This window comes from Phalacrocorax carbo, chromosome 5 (assembly GCF_963921805.1).
Source record: "Phalacrocorax carbo chromosome 5, bPhaCar2.1, whole genome shotgun sequence".
NCBI classification, from domain to species: Eukaryota; Metazoa; Chordata; class Aves; order Suliformes; family Phalacrocoracidae; genus Phalacrocorax; species Phalacrocorax carbo.
In genome coordinates this window covers 30,173,759-30,195,811 of record NC_087517.1, presented here as the reverse complement: position 1 = coordinate 30,195,811, position 22,053 = coordinate 30,173,759, and the positions used below count along the sequence as shown (strand labels likewise).

Sequence of the window (22,053 nt, the reverse complement as noted above, 5' to 3'; positions counted from 1 at the left end):
GTCCCTGTAGAGGCCCCTGGCCTACAGGCACGCCTTTCCCCCGTCATTCTCTAAAGGGCAGACAGAGACATCGGGTACCTCCACTGCCTTGATGCTTGGCATGTTGATGATGGTGGTGGTCCCAGGTAGGGCCTTCCCGCTGGTTGCTCTCGGCGGGAGAGTGATGCAGTCAAACATCAGTGTCATGACTCCAGCTCCTTTACATCGGGATTTTGAATGTTCTGGGTTGCATTTTAACCTGGACAGCTGACAAGTACCCTAAAACTTAGGCTGTCTGAGCCAAACTGAGAACCAAGAAGTCTGTGAGGGGTTGGAAAGTCTGGAGTTTGTTTTGGTTTTGTTGAAGTTAGTGGCAGAACTGTCTTGATTTCTGCTGGCTGCAGAATTAGGTGAGTGCTAAGCATTGCTTAAAATGGTACACATATCACATCTCTACTATCAGAGGCACAAGCTGAGTTTCTCTTGCATTGTATTTCATAGTGGTGAGCATAGTCAATGTGTTTGATAAATAATCTTTACTTTCAGTAGATGATGTTTAGATGTGCTCCAGAGGTGAGAATACAGGTAGATTAGAGGTCATACATTTCTGAATTGACCGACATACTGAACACTGAATTTCCCTGAATCAGTGCTACTGCAAACACTGAAAGAACTAACAAGTAAGAAGTAGGTCCTTACAAGGCATAGGGCAGCACTATAGTGAGTGCCTTGTGCTGTCTGAAGGATCTGGTGCTGCATGTAGAAGTGTCATGGTGTGCAGTTTACGTGTATTCTGCTGTACATGCCCCAGAGGACTGAGATGATAGTGTAATGTGCGGAGCGAAGAGATGTTATGAATTACCGGTGCGTAGGCAGGAAGCACAGAGCATTTCTTGCAGGTGATAGAAACATGCCTCTGCTGGGCAAGTGAGCCTTTTTGTAATTGTATCCAAAATTGAAAAAACAGACTGAGGCCTTATTGAGAATGTTCACATGCCAGACTTCCATCCTTTGCTAGCTGGCTTTCTGCAAGTATGTGGAGTCTCACAAAGTCACATTCTATTATTTGTCAGCCATGAATCATAATTCCTTTTAACAGGCTAAATTGATGATCAAGGTGCAAGGAGAATGACCCTTGTTAATCAGGGCAGATAGCTTGAAGTAGTGGGTCACTTTTTCTCCCTTGCCTGCGAAAATGGCTTGACAGCAATCAGTAATCTTATGGATCTTTTGTTCCTGGAGGGAGCCATCTTCCTCTTCCCATTGCAGTTTTCAATGTCTTTATTGCTGTAAATGCTATAGGGACTGGGTAAGAAAGTTTAATACCCACCAACATGCCTTCAATGTAACAATCAAAGGATAGACTTAATGTTGCAAGGAACGTGTATTACAGCCATTACACAAAGCTCCCCCTCTCTTGCATGAGTGGTTAAGGAGAAGCTGGACATTCAACAGAACTTTGACAAGAGCAGCTAACTCCTGCCTTAGGTATCCTTTGAACATTTTCCTACCAGCCTGGTAGTGGAAGTAAGAGATCTACAGGGGTTCACCAGCATCGGAATCCAGCCGTTTGGGTTCATATCTCTGTGGATAGTGGTCAGTATCCTGCTGCTCCCACAAAAAAATGGTAGTTTTTGGTGTGCTTGCTGGCAAATGACTCTGTGGGAATGGTGAACAAAGAACTCTCCTGCTCCTCCTGATGGTCCACTGGGCTGGAGTGGGGACCTTGGTAGTGTCAGCCTGCCTGGTCTCTCCAGCTCAAGATGAGGGGGTGGGCTTAGTAGGCTTAAAAATTAAAGTCTGGCCAGGGCAGGAGTGAAGAAAGCAGGCTGCTTTCAAAACCCTGCCTCACCACTCCCTGGGTGATTTGGGCAGGAGGTGTGAAGGTCGCGTAAGGTACTTGGCAGAAGTTGGGAAGTGCATATGGGGAAAGACGCTTTGTTTCTACCAGCAATTGCCTACCCTGGCAAATGTGGCAGCAGGTAGGGCCCTGGGGGGAGCGGAGGTAAAGGGAGGGCTGTGGCCATAACCCCTCACCAGGCTTTGTCTGCCATGCAGATTAGGTGGAGGGCTTTTCTGGCTCAGCGTTGCTAGGCTCTTCCCCCCTACTGACTTGGTGGAGAGGCTGAGGGGGGTGGGAGGGAGGGACAGCATTATATTGTTTCTTTGAGTTGTTTTTTCCCCCCTCTATGGGGAGATGGGCTTGATCCACTGGTTTTGGATTTCAGAGGCAGAAGGCAAGACATGACCAGCTGGTGTCTTGAAATGGCACAGGTGCTATGGCTGCGGGAGGGGGGAGCCAGGAATAATTACAGGTTTCTGAAGCATCAGGCTTTGCCTGAAAAGGGCTCATCGAGAAACTGCTCTTTATGGAAAATTAATGGTGAAGCTGGAAAAAACTGTCAGGCCCACTATTGTTGTCGTGGGGTAGTGATGCCTTAAAGGAACAGAACCTCCTGCTTGCCTCCCCTCCACGGGCAGCCCAGAGCCAGCGCACAGCTTTCTGATCCCATAGCAATTGAAATTTCATGTCACTGTCATCAGATTTAATGGCCTTAAGTCCTGGCCTTTCTTTTCTTTTTTTTTTTTTTCCTCATTCCATCCCTAATTTGTAATTACAGTTGCTCTTTCCCTTGGAAGCCTTTTACTTATTCAGCCCCTAAACCTGTTTCTGCCCCACTAGGTGAAGGCTAAGTGGCCCAGGAAGACCAAATTTCATGATGTGGGGAATTCAAAAGCATCACCTCTTTTGGTGAGGGGGGTTTCCTGAGAGACTGTGGAGCTCATTTGGAAAGCACCCTTCAAAACCTGTTAGGATGCATCTGGGAAGAGACCAGATCCCCAGCTAAAGACATGCCTCACTGTCCCAGAAATGCACTTTAAAAAGAAAATGGAAAGGTTGCTTAAGGCAGAAGTGCTAACTGGTAAGTGTTTCACCTCTAGGCCTGCGTGCAGACACATCATATATACAGTGTCATGCCTCTGAAAATAGCCTACACGCTAAAGTACAGCATGTCTCTGTTGCCATTTTATTGCTTTTTGTCCAAGTTTGTCTCTACAGCTCAGGTCTATAATCAGCTATTATTTTAAAAAGAAACAACAGGTGTCTGTCTGACAAATTCAGTTCTGAACTCTGAAAGTCATCCCAGCAAGTTTTATCTGCAACCAGCAGTGCTGTTTCCTGGGTGCATAGAAAGTAATAATCTTGAGCTACCTGATAGGTCCTAAAAAGCTGTGAGTGGGGCCTCTGTACCCAGAAGGCAGGAGCCTTTGTCTCTCCTCTGGTCATATGAATCTTTTGTTTCTCTATCAGATGCTGGACTCTCCAGGTTGGGACATAGTTGGGCTGCCAGCTCCCATAGGCTGAAAATTTTGCCTAAAATCCCTTACTATCTCTAGAAGTGTTCTCTGAAGAGTAGTTTTTAGAGATATCTAAAAAGTATTAGTTAGAATGTCTGTTTCTCCAAGTCCTGTGAAATTGCAGCAGAGGTATTAAACCAGCTAGCCTTTCAGGCAGCGAGAAGTGAAAAATAGCACTAATAAACTCCATTAAAAGTACCTGAAACTACAGTAAACAGTTTTCTATAAACAGTAAAAGTTTATAATGTTGGTTATGGAGAAGGCTGAGCAGTGTGATGGTGCCTGGAGGCTTTATTGGGGGTAGCTCAGGGTACCTCGTATAAGGTACATTCAAGTATGAGGCTCACCCCATCCTCGTGCTGATGATCACTGCTATGGAGATGAAGGAACATGGTTTTATGTGGCCACCTCTTTGACTGCATCTTCACCTGCTTTTTAGTAAGGGGTGTGTGTGCGTTCATGTGCAGGTCTCATGTCTTGTACACAGGAAGCCCCATTTGACTGGATGTGCCAAAACCCTCTCAAACTGACAGTAGGTCCCTTTTTTCTGTCACATTCTGTCTCAGGCCCTTTAAACAAGCTGTGCTGTCACTGGAAGTTTTTCCCTGTCTCCTATCTTAAAATGCTACACTTCAGAATTATGCTGTTTTAGGAAAAGATTGGGCCCCAGCCAACTATGCTGAGTTAAGTTTGGAGTGAAAGTTAATGTTTGTGAAGGAAGAGGAAGCAGTTCTTTGGAGAGGTGACTTTTTGTTTGTATGTGGCCAGATAATTAGGATAGTTTCATATGGAGGTGACTCTTGGCCAGATTATACTTAAAATTGGGAAGGGCCTGGTATCCATCGGACAATGTACAGACTCATGAAAATGCAGCGGATGCTTTCTGCTTGTTGTATCTTCATTTCTACCATAATATCTGTTACCATATGCAGATTATTTCCACTCTCTGTCTCAGAGCAGCATCAAACAAGTGCCGAATCCTTGTGTCTCCCAAAAGCTGACTGTCTCGTGAGAAGGTGCTGGCATGCATGAATGCTGCCTCTGAATGGCACTGGACCATGTTGTTCTCCTGCCCTAGGTGGGAGCTACACTGTAATCTCTCTCTAACAGTGGTTTCTTTCACTTCCCCTCCTGCAGACATGCCTGGAGCTGGAGCGATACCTTCAGACTGAACCGCGGAAGATCTCTGAGACCTTTGGTGAGGATTTGGACTGCTTCCTTCATGCCTCCTCAGCCCCAGATGCAGAGGACAATATCAGACGGCTGGACCCCATGCTTTTACCAGTGGAGACGAGTACATGTGACAAAAGCGCCAACATGGACATTATCCTCTCACGGGACAAGCTGTTGTCTGAGACGTGCCTCAGCTTGCAGTCTACCAGCTCTTCCACAGAAGGCTACACAGCCGTCAACCAGGCCCAACTCAATGCAGTAACCTCATTAACGCCCCCTTCCTCTCCAGAGCTCAGCCGCCACCTTGTAAAAACCTCACAGACTCTCTCAGCGGTGGACGGCACAGTGACGTTGAAATTGGTAGCCAAGAAGACTTCACTCAGCTCTGTGAAAGTGGGTGTAGCAACAGCGACTGCAGGGACAATAAAAAGCGGGCAAAGTGACAGTGAACAAGGAGGTACAGGGGCAGAAGCATCCCCAGAAAATAAGAAGAGGGTCCATCGCTGTCAGTTTAATGGGTGCCGGAAGGTTTATACAAAGAGCTCCCACTTAAAGGCTCACCAGAGGACTCATACAGGTACTTGTGTAGGATGCTTCTCTCATCTTGTCCTCCCGCCACCTAACCGTAACCATCTCCTTTTATTCTCATTTAGAAAAGAAAAAAAAGTCTTCTGAAAGTCCAAGCTTCTGTCTGTGAAACAGGGCAGTGGAAAAATATGGCAGGCCAGCAAATGTACCCATTATTCAAGAGAACAGAGGAGTTCACCATCTATCATTAACCTGTTGGGGTTTCATATGTCTTATGGGGCTTGCTGAAGAGTAATTTTAGGATAGCTAAGGGATGTAGATGTATCATTCATGTTAAAACTGTGGGCATGCCAGTTTGGGTTTTTGGCACTCACTTCCCCAAGACAACTTTGAAAAAGTTCATTTTAGTGAAGTGTTAATTGCTTCAAATAGAAAATAGTGTGGGTAGGGTTTTGTTGCCTTTTGTATGGGGGAAGGAGAAAAACATATTTCAGATCTGAGATACGCAGTTCAGGAATAATGTGTGCGTGAGAGGGCGTGTGTATAGATGCAGATGCACATACCCTTGAGATACTCATGATCTTGGACTTCTCTGGTGATAAAATACAGTGAGAACAAATGAAAGAACAGTGTGGAATTTGAATGGAAGAATTTAGGTAGAGAGGGAATAGGATGTATAGAAAGATGTCGGGCTGTTATTCTGGGTAATATTTACTAATATTGCATGTAAGCTCCGCTGTGTAAGCTTCCTGAAGCACACTGAATTGACCTAAGTTTGGCTGTTCAAGGTCCCCAGTCTTCTGTCATTTGTTCATAGTTCCCACTAGCTTTTCAGCTGGTATTCATTGGCAGTAATAGCTGTGCAGTTCGTGTGCATTGCTGCTTTGTTCTAAGCTTCACATGTGATGAGAGATGATAAATTCCCATTAGCACTGTCTTATCATGTGATTATTCTTGTTTCCAGAGGGATTGCTGTAATCAGTTTTCTCAATTTTACTGTAAAATGTGTGGTCTCTTACGATAACTGCACATTTAATTCATGATCTTATCATGCAAGCAGATTCCTAGAAGCAAGGTTGTTCTTGCAAGGTAGAAAATAACATGTTGGACCAGTGCAGTAAATCAAACCAATGTGTGGGTTGTTAAGAGAGCTGCATCCATCAAATACTAGGCAGCCCTGTAAAAGTTACATGGTCTGAAGTATAAATCATACTAAGATGCAAAAGGCATTGGTTTTGATCTTTTTATATGGGCTTTCTAGTGCTTTTACAGGGGATAGCCACCTTGCCAGGGGTGACCTCACTTGTGATCCAGTGATTTCAAAGCCAGAGAAAGTAGTGCAGTCATTTTAAAACCTGCAGCAACATGGTCAGGAGGCTCCTCGTAGTGCCAGGGCTGCTGTGAGGCCGGCCTCTGCTGGGGCTGTGTGGGGGGACATCCCAGCCAAGGCCTTCCAGAAGGCGACAGGGCTCCTGTGAAAGCACAAATGCAGATTGTGAGAGCTGTTGACATGGTAGTCTTGTCTGTTTAGATGTGACCCCTGTGAACCTCCTCGAGCTGGAAGTGATGGGTGCATGCAGCTCTTCCTGAAGTTAGTCAGGGATGTGACATGATCACCTAGAAAGGGTGAACTTGTAGAGTTTTTCTGGTTTTGTCACCCAGTAGGTGGGGATGTGGACAAGGAGTCCTGAGAGAGCACTTGCAAAAACCACTACTCTTTCAATACCTCCACCCTTTGGAGTCAAAATCTTTGCAAGATTTTGTATGCTTTTGGACCCAGCCTTAGGTCTGGTTGAATTTTGTATCTGAGGTCAAAACCTTTCCCCTCAGTAGCATCAGCATGTGAAATCTCATGTTTTGTAATTAATCCATGACAAGAAAAATTTCTTACTGGCTGTGTGATACTTCTGTTGAATAGCCTTAGACCGTACCTAGTGCCATTGACGTGTATGTGTCTGCCCATCCACAGCAGTGCTCAACATGGTGAGAAAGGCAAGTCCACCTTTGCTGGCAGATGGGAAGACCTGTATCAGATGATGAGACTGCAGCTGCCCGAGTGCAGTGCCCGCACCTGCCACTCCCAGCACCTCACCTAATGGGTTGAGCTACCGCTCTGATCTTGCCAGTTAAACCATCAGTGGTTTAACTAACCTCTAAACCATTTACTCGTTCAAGGGAGTGTTCCTGTCTCCATCCACCAAGTCCTAAGCAGATAGCATGGGTTTTTAGAAAAGCAGGAAGGCAAAAGACAAGAGGGAATACAAACCTGGATGAGGAACTCTCCTGTCTTTGTAGCCATAAACCACCCTGCACCTGACCATGTCCTAGCTATGCATAGCTATGTAAAAAGCATGGTTTTATTTTGCGATGAGGTCTGGATGCAGCCTTGTTGGTAGAATACATCTTTGATGCACAACCTGGGAGCAGGTAGGCACCTGGCTCCCATTTTTCTCTGTGGAAAGCAGATTGCCTAAATACCTTTGAACATTTACATCTTGGGAGCAATCTGAGTGCTCTGAGGGGCACTCTGGGGGGTGTGATAAGCCTATGTAACTAGCTTATTTGAGTCTAAAACAGAAAGTAATTCAGACCCCTTCATCCTGCTTAAGTGCTCTGTTCCCTTAAAAACTGCTAACCATTGGATGCCTTAAATCAGAGCTGGTACAATCAAGACATTAAATCTGCTCACACTGACTTCTGCAGTGGGGGTTCCCCGCAGGGAACTCCTGCCTCCAGTAAAAGAGGGACAGAGAGGAATAGCTGTGGAAATTTGGGACTGAACTATAAATGGCAGGGCTGCCTCCTTTCCCATGCACGCCTTCAGGGCTACGGACAAGAAGCCCTTTTCTCCATCGGTGCTTTGTTTTTTTCATGCCATGAACTGACTGTGCTGTGCGTTGCGAATGCACCCAGCAGTGCCAATGGCTAGTAGCCACTTGGCTTAGTTGTTGGCTGAGCCAGAGGGTCTGAAATGATTGCAAGATATTTTCCTTTAGCTGGTAGTTTGTTAGTATGTCACGCAAGAGCATCTGCCAGTGTGGGCTCTGTGTAAAATGGTGTGAGTGTCCTGATAAAGAGCTGTCAATGTGGGGTTCATAGGCAGGGATGCAAATGCAGGCTGGTCATCCAGATTGCACGTGCAAAGTCCACTTGCTGGATCAAAGGGATTTACTGCAGTGCATGAAAGGAAAACCATGGGCTGGGGAGCTGGGGGGTGGAAGGCAGCGGAAGGAGGTTGCATTCCTTTCGTCCGTATGTAAGGCTGACCGGACAGATGCTGGCTGGCGTTCCTCGCTGCTGCGTGATGAGCCAGGCTGGGCTGGAGGCAATACAGACTGATAGCAGCTTGCTAGATTGGAGATGATCTTCTTTTAGAGCTTTACTTTGCTGGGGAACCCAGAGGCAGTCAGACCCCGCATTGCACTTGGCGTATCCCCCACATTACCCCGCATTTCATCCGTAAGAGAATCAGGACAGCACTGTAAGGCCCATCAATGGTTGAACTGGTTATGAAACCACCTTCTGGATGACCTTTGGAGAGGGAAAAATAATCATCTGTGTGGGAGAGAATTTCATCTGGAAGGGAAAGGGAAAAACATTGTCTGGATGAAAAGGGAAATGAAAATATTTGACTGAATTCAAAGTAAGCCGGGGCATCTCTAAGTGAAGGGTGTGTAAAGGAGCTAAGAGCAGTGGTGGGACTGACTGTCACAGGGCAGCAAAGAAGCCACAGAGGGGAGAAATAGTGGCTGGGCCTGTGAACAGGAGGAAAAGGTGAGCTGTAGGTTTGGAAAGACCATGCTGCCAATGTGAAGGTGAGGTATAAACATCTAAAGGAGCCACCAGGACTGGCATGGTAGTCCAATCCTAGCACATTCTCTCACAGTTATTCATGGAGCAGACATAAGTGCAAACAATGACATTTTGTCCCTTTTGAGAGGTAGAAATTTTTGTCCAGCCTTTACACATGCATGGAGATGAATTGCCAATGTAATGGAGAGTGGAGAGGGAAGGAATTTGAATGAGTGAAAACCCATGTATAGTCATCAGTACTAAATTAGAAAACAGGATATTGCTGGCGAGTGTCTGGATGCAAATAAGTCTAAGGGTGAGCTGGCCTGTGACCTGTGGAAAGATTAGTCATGGGATGTGGCTGTGTGTCCCAGATCAAAGACCTCTGGAGGAGATTTCTACCTCTTGACAAAACCTATCAGCCTACCTTGCAGTAATGTACAGGGGAAGGTATGAGATGGTATGGGTGCTTTCTGGACAGAGATAAAGCATCACATATAAACTGACCAGGAAATCCTTAGGATTGGGACAGTGATAAAAAATGTCCCTTAGGGACTGGAGTTTGCATTTTATGAGTATCAGAAGGTTTTTTCTTTGTCCATCCAAAACCAGGATCTGATACAACCTAAGCTCAAGTCTGAGAAACAGCAGTTGGGCACCTTGCACCTATATTTAGGTTTCTAATGCCTAAACAGGCGAGAAATACCCATGTAAATAGATATTACCAGTCTAGATGCGATCTTAAGATAGCACTTATTTAAGTGGAGTTTGTTTCACATTGTTAGGACATCTTATTTTAAATTATATAGTTCTTTGATCCAAAGTGCTGGGTGAGAGTAACTAAAACAAACAAATCCACCCTGCAGGAAAACAAATTACTACATTTGCAAGAAAAAGAGGAGGGACACAAGAGCATTAGAAAGAGCATTAATGAACAGGAAGGTTTTTGAGATGGGGTTTAAAACATCAGAGAAGAGCTTTCCTGAAGTGTTGGAGATAGAAGAGGAAATATCCAGAATTTGGAAATTATTGGAAAAGACCAAATTGAGGACAGCAGGCTGGATGATAGATAAAGAAGATTAATACAAAGTAAAGGAAAAAATAGAGGAAATAAGACTATCTGTATCAGTGATACCACATGAATGGGAAGCTGCATTGCTGTGCTGTGTTAGTGTGGTACAGAAAGCCAGTGAAGAGAAAGAAAAAGCAAATAGCCAAGCACCACCTCAATTCTGCAGGATGCAAGATTTTGAATGATGGCTTAGGGAGAAGCATTTGGGAGAACAGTATAGGTAGCATAGAAGAAATGAAAGCCAAAGCCCAAGATTTTTTGTTGTACAGAGGCCCACAACTCCATAGCAAGTCCCCAGCTCTGTGCACAGGGCTGCAACCCAGCAAGGGGACACGGAGGGACGTGGAGGATGCTGAAGCTCCAATGGCAGCAGCTGTAACAACAGTTGAATTTGCCACTGGAAATGAGAGCAAGGGCATTGAGGGAGGAGGGGTGTGTGAGGAAGATCTTCATTCAGAGCTGGATTTGTTTTTGGGTACAATTGCGAAACTGGAAAGATGTGTTTTGTTGTGAGGTTGGTTTTTTTGGAAGTTTTTTGGGTAAAAACTCAACAAGACTTTATCAAAACTGGTTAAAATAAGCCCAACCTCGTCATGAGCTCTTTAAAACTTTAGGGTTTTTAAGCCTTTTAGCCATTTAGCAAGTTTGGAGGGGGCTGTTGTGATTTGACTGTGAAGGGCCAGAGCCTCACTTCATTGTTACAGTGAGAGCTTAGGTTGAGGAAACGAGCTTTGTGAACTTCCCAGGCAGGAGGAGGATGGGCCCTGCCAAAAGCAGCCCTTGCCACGTAAAATACTGGTGGTGGTCATCCATTGCTCAGCCAATACCTGAGTTCTCAGTCCTGTGTTTCTACTCCATCATTTGCCAAATCAATAGCACAGGACAGTCTTACTGTTTGGATTGGAAAATGTAAACAGGTATTGTTTGTTTGTGTGCCATGTGAGATGATTTTTGGCACAAGGGAGACCTAGAAAGTGATGTTTGCTGTCTGTTCAGCAGCTGCAGGAGAGAAAGTGCAGGCGCCTCCAAGTGTTATGGCAGGCTGCCTTGGTAAGGTATGGAGGAACCATCTCTATTTAGCCATCTAGTGTTTTCTTTATACCCATCCACCCCTGAGACCCTGTGAGGTACCCAGCAAGGGGGCGAATGACAGGGATCACAGAAAAAGACTCATAGAAAAAACCTTCAACTTGTCTTCTGCCGATTTCCTTTTGTGTTGCTGCTGTCCCACACTGGATAAAAACGGCAGGTTAATGATGAGAAGCTATGATTTTCTTGTCCATTTGTCCAAAATCTGAAGTATTGAGGTTACACCAGAACCTGAATCAGAGATATGTGCTCAGAGATGCTGTTTTAAGCTAAGGTGGGCTTGCTGGACAAGAAGGGCCTGAGCATGCTGGGAAAGCTGAAGTGCTCTGGTCAGGAAAAGCCAAATGTGTTACTTCTCATCCCAAAAGCAGGTGTTGGGTTAGGCTCTTCCTAAGCCTAGTGTGGGCATCTGAGTCTGGGTCATATCTGGGCAAGCAGCCAGGAGCCTGGACAGACCTCTCCTAATCCAGAGCCTGCCTTTCGCACCCCATGCAGACACGGTCCTGCATACCTACGTACCAGCAGCAGCAACTTGCAAGCAGGAGTGGATGAACTGCAAGGCTTCGTGCAGGCTGACCTAAATACAGAGGACCTAAATACAGCATCCACGCTTCTGCCAAGGGTGGTGGGGTCCCAAATAAAACCATGAGCACCATGGTGTAGGTGGTGCACATCGTGTAGCACAGACCAACTGCAAGCAGGGAGACCAGCCAGGCCTGCATTATCACTAGGAATAATGGCTGAAAAAAAGTACTTAAAGATAGCTAAAGGGCAAGCTTATGATCCAGAGAATGCAGGGTGGATTTAATTAATAAAATTGCCTCTTTCTGTTTTGCTGGAGTTTAGGAGAACATGTATTTGTGTCTTCAGAAAACAACTGACTAACACCACCCTCAAAAGCCAGTTGGTTACCACATTTCAAGCAGGGAATGGGAATGTGCTGCAGTAGATTGAAATCAATAAGAGTCAAGAATGTCAAGTGAGGGCAGTTTAAAGACTAGTGCAGCCATTTTGGAAAGGGGAGGACAAAATACTGCATGGGACCTGCTTTATCCACAGGTCTCTGAGAGTGTCCAAAACCTTGTAGTCACTGCAGAACCAAAATCTTTCCGTAGGTCAGCTTCACACATGAGAGGAAGGCTTACTAAGAATTAAAAGCTTTTAAAATGTTGCAGGCCAGTTCACAATCCCAGCAGTCCCCATTTGTAGATAGGCACCCAAATGTAGTTGTGTTGGGCAGATTTGCTCCTGAAGGTGTCTGGCCTTCAAAACCTGGGACTGAAAGCTGGGACCACAAAAACAATGCTGAAAAAACATTTGCAGGTGTGCTAGCTAAGCTAACAATGACAAGCATGTGTTTCAAGACAAAAGCTGATCCCCAGCTGAGTTCTGAAAGAAAGGTGTCCTCACTGTATGGCAGTGCACATTCAGAGGCTTAGTGGGGATTTATTCCTTCTTCCTCTATGTCTGGACTCTTATCACTGGCAGAGAGAACTTAATAGATTGGTTGGACAATTTTGCAGTGTCATTCTGGCTTTTTGTGATGACCATAAACAATCATTATCACACTAGAAGCTTGTATTAGTTCTTGGAAATTAATGTTATAAAAATACAGGCATACACGTCTGCATGTAATTTTGTTCAATATGTAACTGCATGGAACTCTATTATGGTTAATTTTGCATAAACTTCCACTTGGACATTTTCTTGTTGGTTACCTGTAACTTTGCAAAGCTTTTCCTTCTTCAGAGTGAAATTTTCCACATTTGGTCTTTTTCCAGTGTGGTTACTGTTTGTTATTTTTAAGTTGGAGGAAAAATATTTGGGTTTTAGGAGAATGTGGCATGTGTGTATTGGGGAGGGGCAGGGAGAAAAGAGCTTCCTGAGTGTAACAAGTTTAGCTAAAAACTTGGCCTATGTAATGGAAAATAGTCTTTGAGTAGAAGGCTTCTAAATGTGAATATCTGGGTAAAAATTAACTTGAATGGACTAAGCTATGATCTGTTGTAAACTGATTTCCATATGTTTGTGGTACATGAAATATAATTTTATCATTAATTCTTTGCAAAACCCATAGAATCACAAAGGTGATTCTTTTCCTGGACTTTGTTTGGCTTTGAATGTGTGTTAGGAAATGTGTTTCATACAGAAAACCACTTTATTTCTAAAATTTTTTTCCCTGAAGATGCAACATCACCCAGCAATGGAATTTTATAGTTACACTCATCTGGCAGCATGCATGGCCTGGGTGATTTCCAGCTGGGTGCTTGTACCTCCCTTAGAGCTAAAGACAGGTAATCATCTGTGCCTTTTCCAAAATCCAGATAAGGAAACTTCCTAACGGGTAAAATTAATTATCTTTACTTGCTGCCTTGTGGTCGTGAGACCAGGCTGCTTGGTTCACCAAGGTTTGCCCAGCAGTGTTGCCAAGAACTTCTTACCAAGCCCTGCTCAGCGTGAAGCAGAGAGGAGCTCCCACACTGCCTGGGACAGCCTGCCACCTCCAGCCCCAGGAGAGGGAAAAAGCACTAAGGGGGGTGGGATGTTGCTCAGAAACATCACGTGCCTGCCACCGTGTAGGTAGCCCTGCCCTGACACCAGGGCAGCCTTCACTGTGAGAGCTTGCCAGTACATTTTTTAAGTCCAAGCGCGCAGTTTCCATTCCGCCTCCACTCCCAAGTCAAATCCGATATCTGAATGAATGAAAGTATCCTGAGTCTTGTTCTGTTTTTGTTGTTGACAAAACTGGGAAGCAGAAAGGAATGTATTTTGTTTTCCCCTTGTGTTTTATTCCTGTGCTGTCTCTGCCAGTAGGCATCATTTTTTTGGTCATCTTTCTCCAATTTTTCAGTGGCAAAATGGAGAAAATTGAGTGACAGTTAAATGGTGGAAAACATCAGCACTGTAATAGTTTGAATAAGCAAAAAAACACATTAATTAGCAAAAATATGAGGCAAAACCATTTAAAATGTTAGCATTAGGAAAAGGGGGTGTCTGTTTCCATAATTTTTTTTCATTGGTTCTAGCCACTGGTACAGGTCTCTTATATTTTGTCCAGAATATTTGCCTTCTGATTTTGCCTGGAATTTCTGAGAAACTGTTGTCCTAAAACATGGGTGTCCAAAGAGCACTTCTTTGATACACTGCTCTAGATTATATAGACTATACACCATGTCTTGTAAAGGGATGTCTTCATTGTTCACTCTCTAGGATAACTTACAAAAAACAAAGGGAAAAAAATATACTTCAGGGTCCTGGAAAAATCTGACCCAGTGAACTGCTGAATTTTACTCTTTTTCATCTGTTCCTTCTGCTGCTGCTAGCTTGCCTTGCACCTTTGAGCTCACAGAGCTCCACTGAATCTGAAACTAAAAGCCCTTATTAGAGGAGATTTTTTTTAAAGTTCTTGCAGCTCCTCTGGGGACCAAAGTAATGGCAGCTTGAAGCAGTGGAGAATGTGTAATTAGGGCAAACAGCGATGCCTCGCATGATGGGGAGAAACAGGAGGAGAGGAGGGGAAGCGCGCAACAGCCGGGCGTGCACAGGCTGTTACTAGGAGACCCCAACACAAAATGCATGAGATGCAGGGTGCTAATGGGCCAGCCCGCCTGGGTACCAGCCTGACCTGCTGCACAGCTGCTTCTGCCCTCCTGTTGCCAAGCAACTCCATCCTTATGTTTTTCTTTTCTAATTTTTTTTTTTTAAAATCCCCCCACCCCCCTTATTCTGGAGGCTTAATTGGGTAGTTTTGCTGCTGGTGTTGCTGCCGGGTGCCCGCCTGGGCCTGCCGCTCTGCTGCTGTCCCCAGGGCCCAGGGTTGCGGGAGGATGTGGTGGCAATTAATGGGGCAGAAGCACGGGTTGTGCGCCTGGGCTGGCGCCGGTGTCTGTCCCCTGGCCCTGCTCCGCGCCAGCCAGGAGCATCCTTCAGAGAGGAGCTATGGAGAAGGGGTTTGAAAGGGGAGCAGTGTTTCAAAGGCTTTATCACTCTTGACGAGAGTGTTGCATAGACCTGAGGAGATAAAGCACGGTGTTCCTCCCCACCCTCAGTGTTCGACATATATGGCAATGAGCATTCATTAAATGCGTCTCTTAAGTAGAGTAGAACATGAAGAAAGTACATTTCTTTGAATATTGCTACATGCTTTGCTTTTTTCTGCTTTTCAGCTAGGCAAGTGGGCTTTGTGGATGTGTGTTAGGTGCTTGTGTGTGTTTAAGACATAATGCTGCAAAAATTAATTTTTTATGTCCTGAATGGCTACATGCTGAAGACCGCTTCTGGCTTGATGGAAGAGCTTTGGCAATGCCCTTAGGGACTAATCTGGAGCTTGGAAGTTTGTAGAAAGACTGACTGGACATTGAGTCTGGTTCTTAACCTCTTTTCCCTCATTTGTAATATAGACGTGATCAGAGCCATCTCTCTATAAGGGCACTGCTGAACTTTTTGGATGAAAGGACCTGTACATTGTTTGTGGAGAGGAACTGCTTTTACACTTGATCATCCCTGCCCATCTAAAAATAGGTACAACCTTCTCACATTGTGTATTTCACAATCCTGTCACATTCCTTTTCTGCCCCATACTGTCTCCTGCCAGCTTTTCTCTTGTGCTTTGTCACCCTTTCAAAGGCTTTTCCAACTTTCCAGCAGGTGGCAAAACTGTGAATAAAATGCCTTTTTTTTTTCTTCTTTTTTCTCTTTTTGGGTAGAAAGCATTGGTGAGCACTGACCACTGCCCCCCCCTTGCATTCCTTTGTAATAATAAAAATAATAATTAGGCTTTCTATTCTCCAACAAAAATCAATTAGGAGTATATTGAGGAATGAAAGGCTCAGAAAAGTATCTGAAATTGATTTTTGTAATTAGTTTACTGCTTGATGGGTTGCATGCACATACGCTTAGATGTTAGCATTGATCTCCAGAGGATGTGTGTATTAAATGGCCTGCTCTTCCTTTTTGCTAAAGAAATGAACTTATTAATCTTAAAAAGAGGGTGATGTTGTGTGCTGAACTGCAGCTGCTCACTAGCTTTTCTGTAACCTCACCAGCAGAACAGCCGCCTGAGCTATGTGATGGTAAGTTGCTGAATCTAGTGTGAAAGTGGGGATATTTAACAAGTAGCTGGTCTTGGGCTACTCCTGTGTCTAGTATTTGACAAAGTGTTCATATGTAATGAGGGAGGACAGGCATGGGTGTTAAGGAGACTTGTCTGGTTAGATTTCGTTTTTTCAGGAGACCTTAAAACAACGTCCTTCTGCAACATGCTTCTCTATTAAATATCACATAGCTCTTTCCATAGGAAGAGAGGAGTGACCAGTAACATTTTCTGTTGTGCCACATGCTGTGTGCTGATGTTCAGCTAATTAGAAGAATTATGGCTTGGCTTCATTCATATGCCATGTATGTAGCTTGCAAAGCTCTCTGGGACCCTTGGAGATCAAGAGTGCTACATAAATATAAAATATTGTTAAGGTGATGTTCCACATTAGGCATCTCATTGTGCTGTGGCAGACTTTTGTAATAAACTGTAAAGCAAATACGAATGGCTGCCGGTGTTTCTCTGTAAGGTGATTTGGGGGTCTGCTTCTCACCGAAAACCACACCAGCTTCTGGCATTCCTGAGCTACTTGTGTCTGCACCAATGGCTTCCCCATGGGCACCGGCCTCTGAAGGATGGCTTGGGTGGTCCTGCAGTGACACCGCTTCTTGTTGCAACAGCGTGGTCCCAGTCACCATCCTGGGAATAGCATGTCCCAAAAGGATTTCTCAGATAGGGTGGCAAGGAAAATTGTTAAAATACTCTCTTAAAAAGCCAGTGACACTACTTGATTCTTCACACATTTCTTTGCAAGGCTCAGGCCCCCAGAGCTTCCTTACAGGAGAAATCCAGGCAAGAAATCTTGCATTTAATTCCTTTTTCAGTTGTAATTTGCAATTTGTCTGGTTCTCCAGGAACACCACATTTGGAGCAGCGTAGCTAAAGCTGTCTTTCAATACATATTTTTAGAAATTGAGGCTTTTAGAACTAGTTTTATTTTGAATAGTTTTGAATCACAGATTTTAAAAAGGAAGGAAATGTTTTGTGTTTCTTTCATAAAACTTTTTTTTTTTTTTAATCCTGAAACAGTATGTAAATAATTCACGGTGGATTAGAACACATGGTGATTTTTAAGGGGATGTTTCTGTTGTTTTCTTAACAAGGCTTTTGCACGCTAGTTTTGTGTAGTTACGCAGCACAATGCTAAGGAGCTCTTAAAACATAGTACAACAAATGCCTTATTTGAATGTACTTCATAATGTGCATACAGACAGGATTTGGATTTTTCTCCCTCAGTTTCTTTAAGCATTTTTGGCTAAATTGGTTCTACTGGCAAAAGGACTCCCATGACTGTACCATGTTTTAGCATGGAGAGATACCAGCAAGGATTTTGACTGTAATTCTCCTCTGAAGTTCATTGCAGAACTGGGGACTTAAACTACTTGATTGTTTTACTAAGCGTACTGTAATCAACATATGTTTGTGGTATGGTATTTAAGGTGGGGTGCAAGGGAGGCATAAGGAAATAGATATGGATGGGTGATCATAGTATCTTTGTTGACTTTTAATTCTGTAAAGGTACAGGGTGAAACTCAAGCCTGAATGGGCATTTTTCCAATTACTTTGATGAAGCCAGGATTTCAACCAACAGCATTGCAAACTCTGTGATTTTTTCATGCACATCCCTAAATCTGGAGGGTTTTCTTCTTAAAGTCTCCACTCTTGAAATCCAGGGAATAGAGAGTGAACTCTTCTCTCTGTATATTGTAAAAAAATGTTTCTAGCCTGCAGGGCTCCAAAGAGAAGTTTAAAATCATGGCCCTAGGTTATCTACAAAGCAGAAGGCAAATGATCTCTAAATATTACTATTTTCTTTTTTAAAATCTCATTATTTCTATGGGAGACTAGACTCATGACTTTTTAACCCTTGTGGTTGACAGTAAGTAATGCAAATATAAGGTGTATAATATGCCCAGTGTCCATTGTGTGCTGTAGTTTTGTGATCATGACAGTGTCCTCAGGTGATCTCAGTTCTGCTGTACCTCTGTGTCCTGAAACCTAATGTTTCTACTAATCACCCTCTGTTGAAACAGCCACTGTGTGATGGCTGTAGCAAATGCTGCCTTACTCCTTGTACAAAAGAAATATCCCCGGGGACCTAGAGGGTGCATGTGGGATGTAGGTGGAAAGGACGTGGGGCCTCTGGATTTTGAGAAGAGCCACCGTCCCCATTGCTGTGTTTTGTGAGGAAATATTTATTGTGAAGGCTTGTATAGGGTTTACAATCTAAGTATGTGTTGGAAGGAAAACTTGATGTTCTCTGTTTTGTGCCTGGAGAGCAAAGATACAGCTGCCTGCAGCTGAGCTGCTTGCCTAGCCCCCTGTACCATCAAAGGAGAGAAATTCACCTCCAATTCCAGTCTGACTGGGGTCTGATGTGCCTTTGCATCTCCATTAACTTGAAAAAGAGGCTTAAGTGGCTATTTCAGATGATGGCTTTCAATATCTGAAGTTGCATGAGATGAAACTCACCAAGGCTGCCCAAGGCTGGAAAATAGAGGGAGAAGTCTCAAGGACCAGTGCAGTGTCTCTCCATCGCAGAACCAGCCCAGCTCTATCAAGTTTTGCTGGGAACCCAGTGTGTGTTTACAACAGTAGTGTTGCTAGAATTCTGTGCTTGGCTCTTTCATATTTTCATATGATAAATTTTTGGCTTTCAAGAGAAAGCTACACCAATCATTTGTTTATTTTTATAACTAGATGCCTAATATTTAGAGTCTTGCATTTGTCTTAGACACCAAAGGAATAGTGACCCGATTTCAGGGCTGCCAAGTCTGATGGATTTTTGTTATGACTCATAAATTCTAGCTTCACTATTGCATGTTTCCCATAAATTTGCAAAGGTCGTCCTCCAGTTGCCAAATTGGACCAGACTGGATGAAATAGGGAAGATGGAGGACCAGGCGGTATTGAAGTGTGCTTTGGAGGTACTTTTAGAAGTACGAGGTACCATAAACAGAAGTGGAACGAGGAGCATCCCAGTCTCAGGGCATGAAAATATGGTCCAGGAAGATAAAAAGATTAAAATTGGCTATGACCACAGGGCAGAGTCACAATGAAGAGAGGCTGCTTCACAGAAGCATGCAGTCACGATGGACTGAAACCCTAAAGCATACCTGAAGGGCTAATAGTGTTTCTGTACCACTAGCTTTTCTGATGATAAGGTCCTTCTCAGTCAGTAGGTTTCAGCACAGCAATCTCTGCGCTTGCAGGCATGAGCAGGATGCTTCTCAGGGATCTTCAGCAGGCAGCTAAGGATGTGTCTATGTGAGTGTTTTCTGGTGATCAAGTGTCCGCTTTTGAAGTGAGTCTTCTGGTTGCCCCCATTCACTGTGCTTTGGTTCAGCCTGGCCAGAGCACAGACATGGTTTTGGATGGCCTGTCCTGGGAGGTGCTCTGCAAGTGCACAGCTGGCACGCTTCACCTACAGATGGGTTCAGGCCACAGGACCAGGCTGTGGCTAGCCAGAAATAACAACCTTCAAATGCACGTAGTGTGGTTGCTGGGTCCTGCGAACCCACTGTTTCACTCAACAGCTCGCCTTTACTGTGCTGCACTGCTCTCTGATACACATGCTGTCCAAGGAAACTGGAGTGTGGTCAGTAAGCTTGAAATCACTAGGTAGCAGTCTCCACCTCCCAGGGAAAAAATTAGAAAAAGCTGAAAGCCACTATTCTGGGTCAGTTCTAAAAGATTTTCCATAAGCAAATGGTATATTGTTTTAACAACTAGTGCTCATCTCAGAAAATTGTGTAATTTGCTGCTTGAATGTGTGTCTGCATTTCTGGCTGCCTGCCCTTCCCAGGTGTGCTTGTGGATGTATGAAAGCTGAACCAGCCTCACGGTGTGGAGCGCGTTCTGAACTGAAACAGCTGCATATCTGGGTATTGGCTTCTTTTTGGATGTGCATTGGCTGCTCCATTGAGTGCATTTGTATAAATGTGGATTTATGGATTTGTTTAAGCACTGCACCGATCTTTGTGTTGTGTAAAGGTGACTTAAGGAGTAGAGCCTCCTTCCTGGGAGTGGCTCATAAGCAGGAGTTTTAAGCGCGGTTATTAATTTTGAGGAATTAGAGCCTGAAAAAGTCAGTGTGGCACAGCTCCGTGATGTTCCTATTTTTAATTGGATTTTGAAGCTCATAATTAATTTGTTAAAAAGGAGGAGATCCTGGCCCTGTAGAAGTGAGTGGGAGTTTTGCCATTGCCCTCAGCAGAGGAGGATTTCACCATCTATCCTTTTATTCTCACTAATGCTCTGCAACAAGAGAAGAGCACCCTAGCACGTGGAAAGGATCCTTCCCATTTCTTCTCTCTGCCATTGCCAGTAGTGAGGTAGGAGGACCCTCCCCCCTTCTCCATTCCCGTGCTTCCTACATATGTACACCTCGGCAAGATACACTTTCATATCATCTTTGGGTAAGGTGAAAGCAGCCATTAAAGAAGCAGTTTGTTCTTAGTGCAGGGCTATGGAGCGCTCTCTCCTCCTGGCCTCTCATATTTTTGAGTAGCTGCAGGAGGGCAGGAAATCTAACTGCTTTGAGGTCTGTGGGTCAAGGAGCCATCTGACATGGCTTTAAAAGGTCACCATGCTCCTTTGCATTTATCTTGTTCTACGTGGAACACTTATGCCAGCCTGCTGTCTGGAGCACAAAGAGGTACTGTCTGACATTTTGTGGAACAGGGCTTGGGTTACAGAGGAGTAACATCTGAAAACAAAACTTAGCTCAGGGCTGTGCAAGGCCAGACCAGGAACACTTGCGAGAGGAGTCCCTGCAGCAAGTAACAGAGATATGTGGCATCCCATGGGCTTACCAGTAATCATACTTGGCATTTCTGTCTCTCGGAACCTATGTATAGCACTGTGCATTTTCAAAGTTCTTGACAAATGTTAACAAGCCAAACTCGGCTTCTGTCCTAATAGCCCTTGTTTCACAGAAGGCCCAGGATGTTTTTCCTTCACCCTTCTGCTCTGTAGGCAATTGTATCTTCAGACTGGCTGTACCTGCCAGATTTGGCTGAGCAGTTGTCTTCTGTGTTTGCTTTGCAGCGTGCGTAGCAAACATATGCTGCAACGCAGTTTGTCTGCCTTGCTGTCTCCACTCTAAGGTAGGCACTAGAGAGCGTCAGAGAACTGAGAACGCTGAATTATCATCGAGGCTTGTTTACTGACAGCTTTTAAAAATAATGCATGAACTGTTCAGACAAAACTGGTGCACCATCATAGACATGACCAGGGCTGGGGAAATCCCTTTTTTCTGAGAAGGGGAGAGCAGCTGCAGTGTGCCAGGTAGGATGTCAAAGGCTTGGGCAGGGGGAGAGCACTGCAACTGAATTGAATTTAGTGCTTGAATTATAGTTAAGTAACCAGCCCAGAAACAAGACAGCAGCACTTGGCTCACTAACAAAAAGTTTCTTGCTTTTTTTTTTTCCTGAAGAAATCCTATTAAAAGAAAAAAAGAACAAAAGGCAAGTCTCCAGAGATGACCAGGCAGGCACAATCTAAGTGGGGTGGTGTTATTGTTGGCTCAGTCCATTGTCCTGTTGGGCATTTTCCCATGGTGGACTGTGGCACACAACAGAGACATACAGGCCGGCCTTTCTGTATCCAGGGACTGAGGGACAAATGGATATTTTGGTGAAGTCTTGCTGGCTGCTGCCCCCTCTTCATTGCTTCACCCCAATGAATCCTTTAATTGAGCTACTGAGCCAAAGAAACTTCTCAGAGGCCAGTAAAACAGCTTAGCTCCAGCCAATATCTCAGCTCACTCTGCTGTTCTCTCTGGGGTGGATGACCACTGTGCAACAGAGCTGCCTGTGCAACAAGAAGTCTGCAGAAACTTACCAGAGAACAGCTTTTTTTTTGCCCATGTGTTCTGATGCAATTCTCTTCCCCTCTTCAAATTTCTTGCTCTTTTGGCCTCTCCAATTTGTCACCTTGAAATACATAGGTCCCCCATTATGAG

The 22,053-nt window shown here is 44.5% G+C and overlaps 1 protein-coding gene across 4 annotated transcripts in view; it reads left to right on the top strand.

The window, feature by feature from the left end:
• Positions 1–22,053, top strand: part of KLF7 (KLF transcription factor 7) — a 64,196-nt gene that overhangs the window by 26,291 nt on the left and 15,852 nt on the right. For all 4 annotated transcript variants that reach the window (XR_010373033.1, XR_010373034.1, XM_064451835.1 and 1 more), the window contains one exon: positions 4,477–5,089. Coding sequence is in view for 2 of the 4 variants with exons in the window: in XM_064451835.1 (XP_064307905.1) it covers positions 4,477–5,089 (613 nt within the window). In the remaining 2 variants the exon portion in view is untranslated. The remainder of the gene's footprint in view (positions 1–4,476; positions 5,090–22,053) is intronic.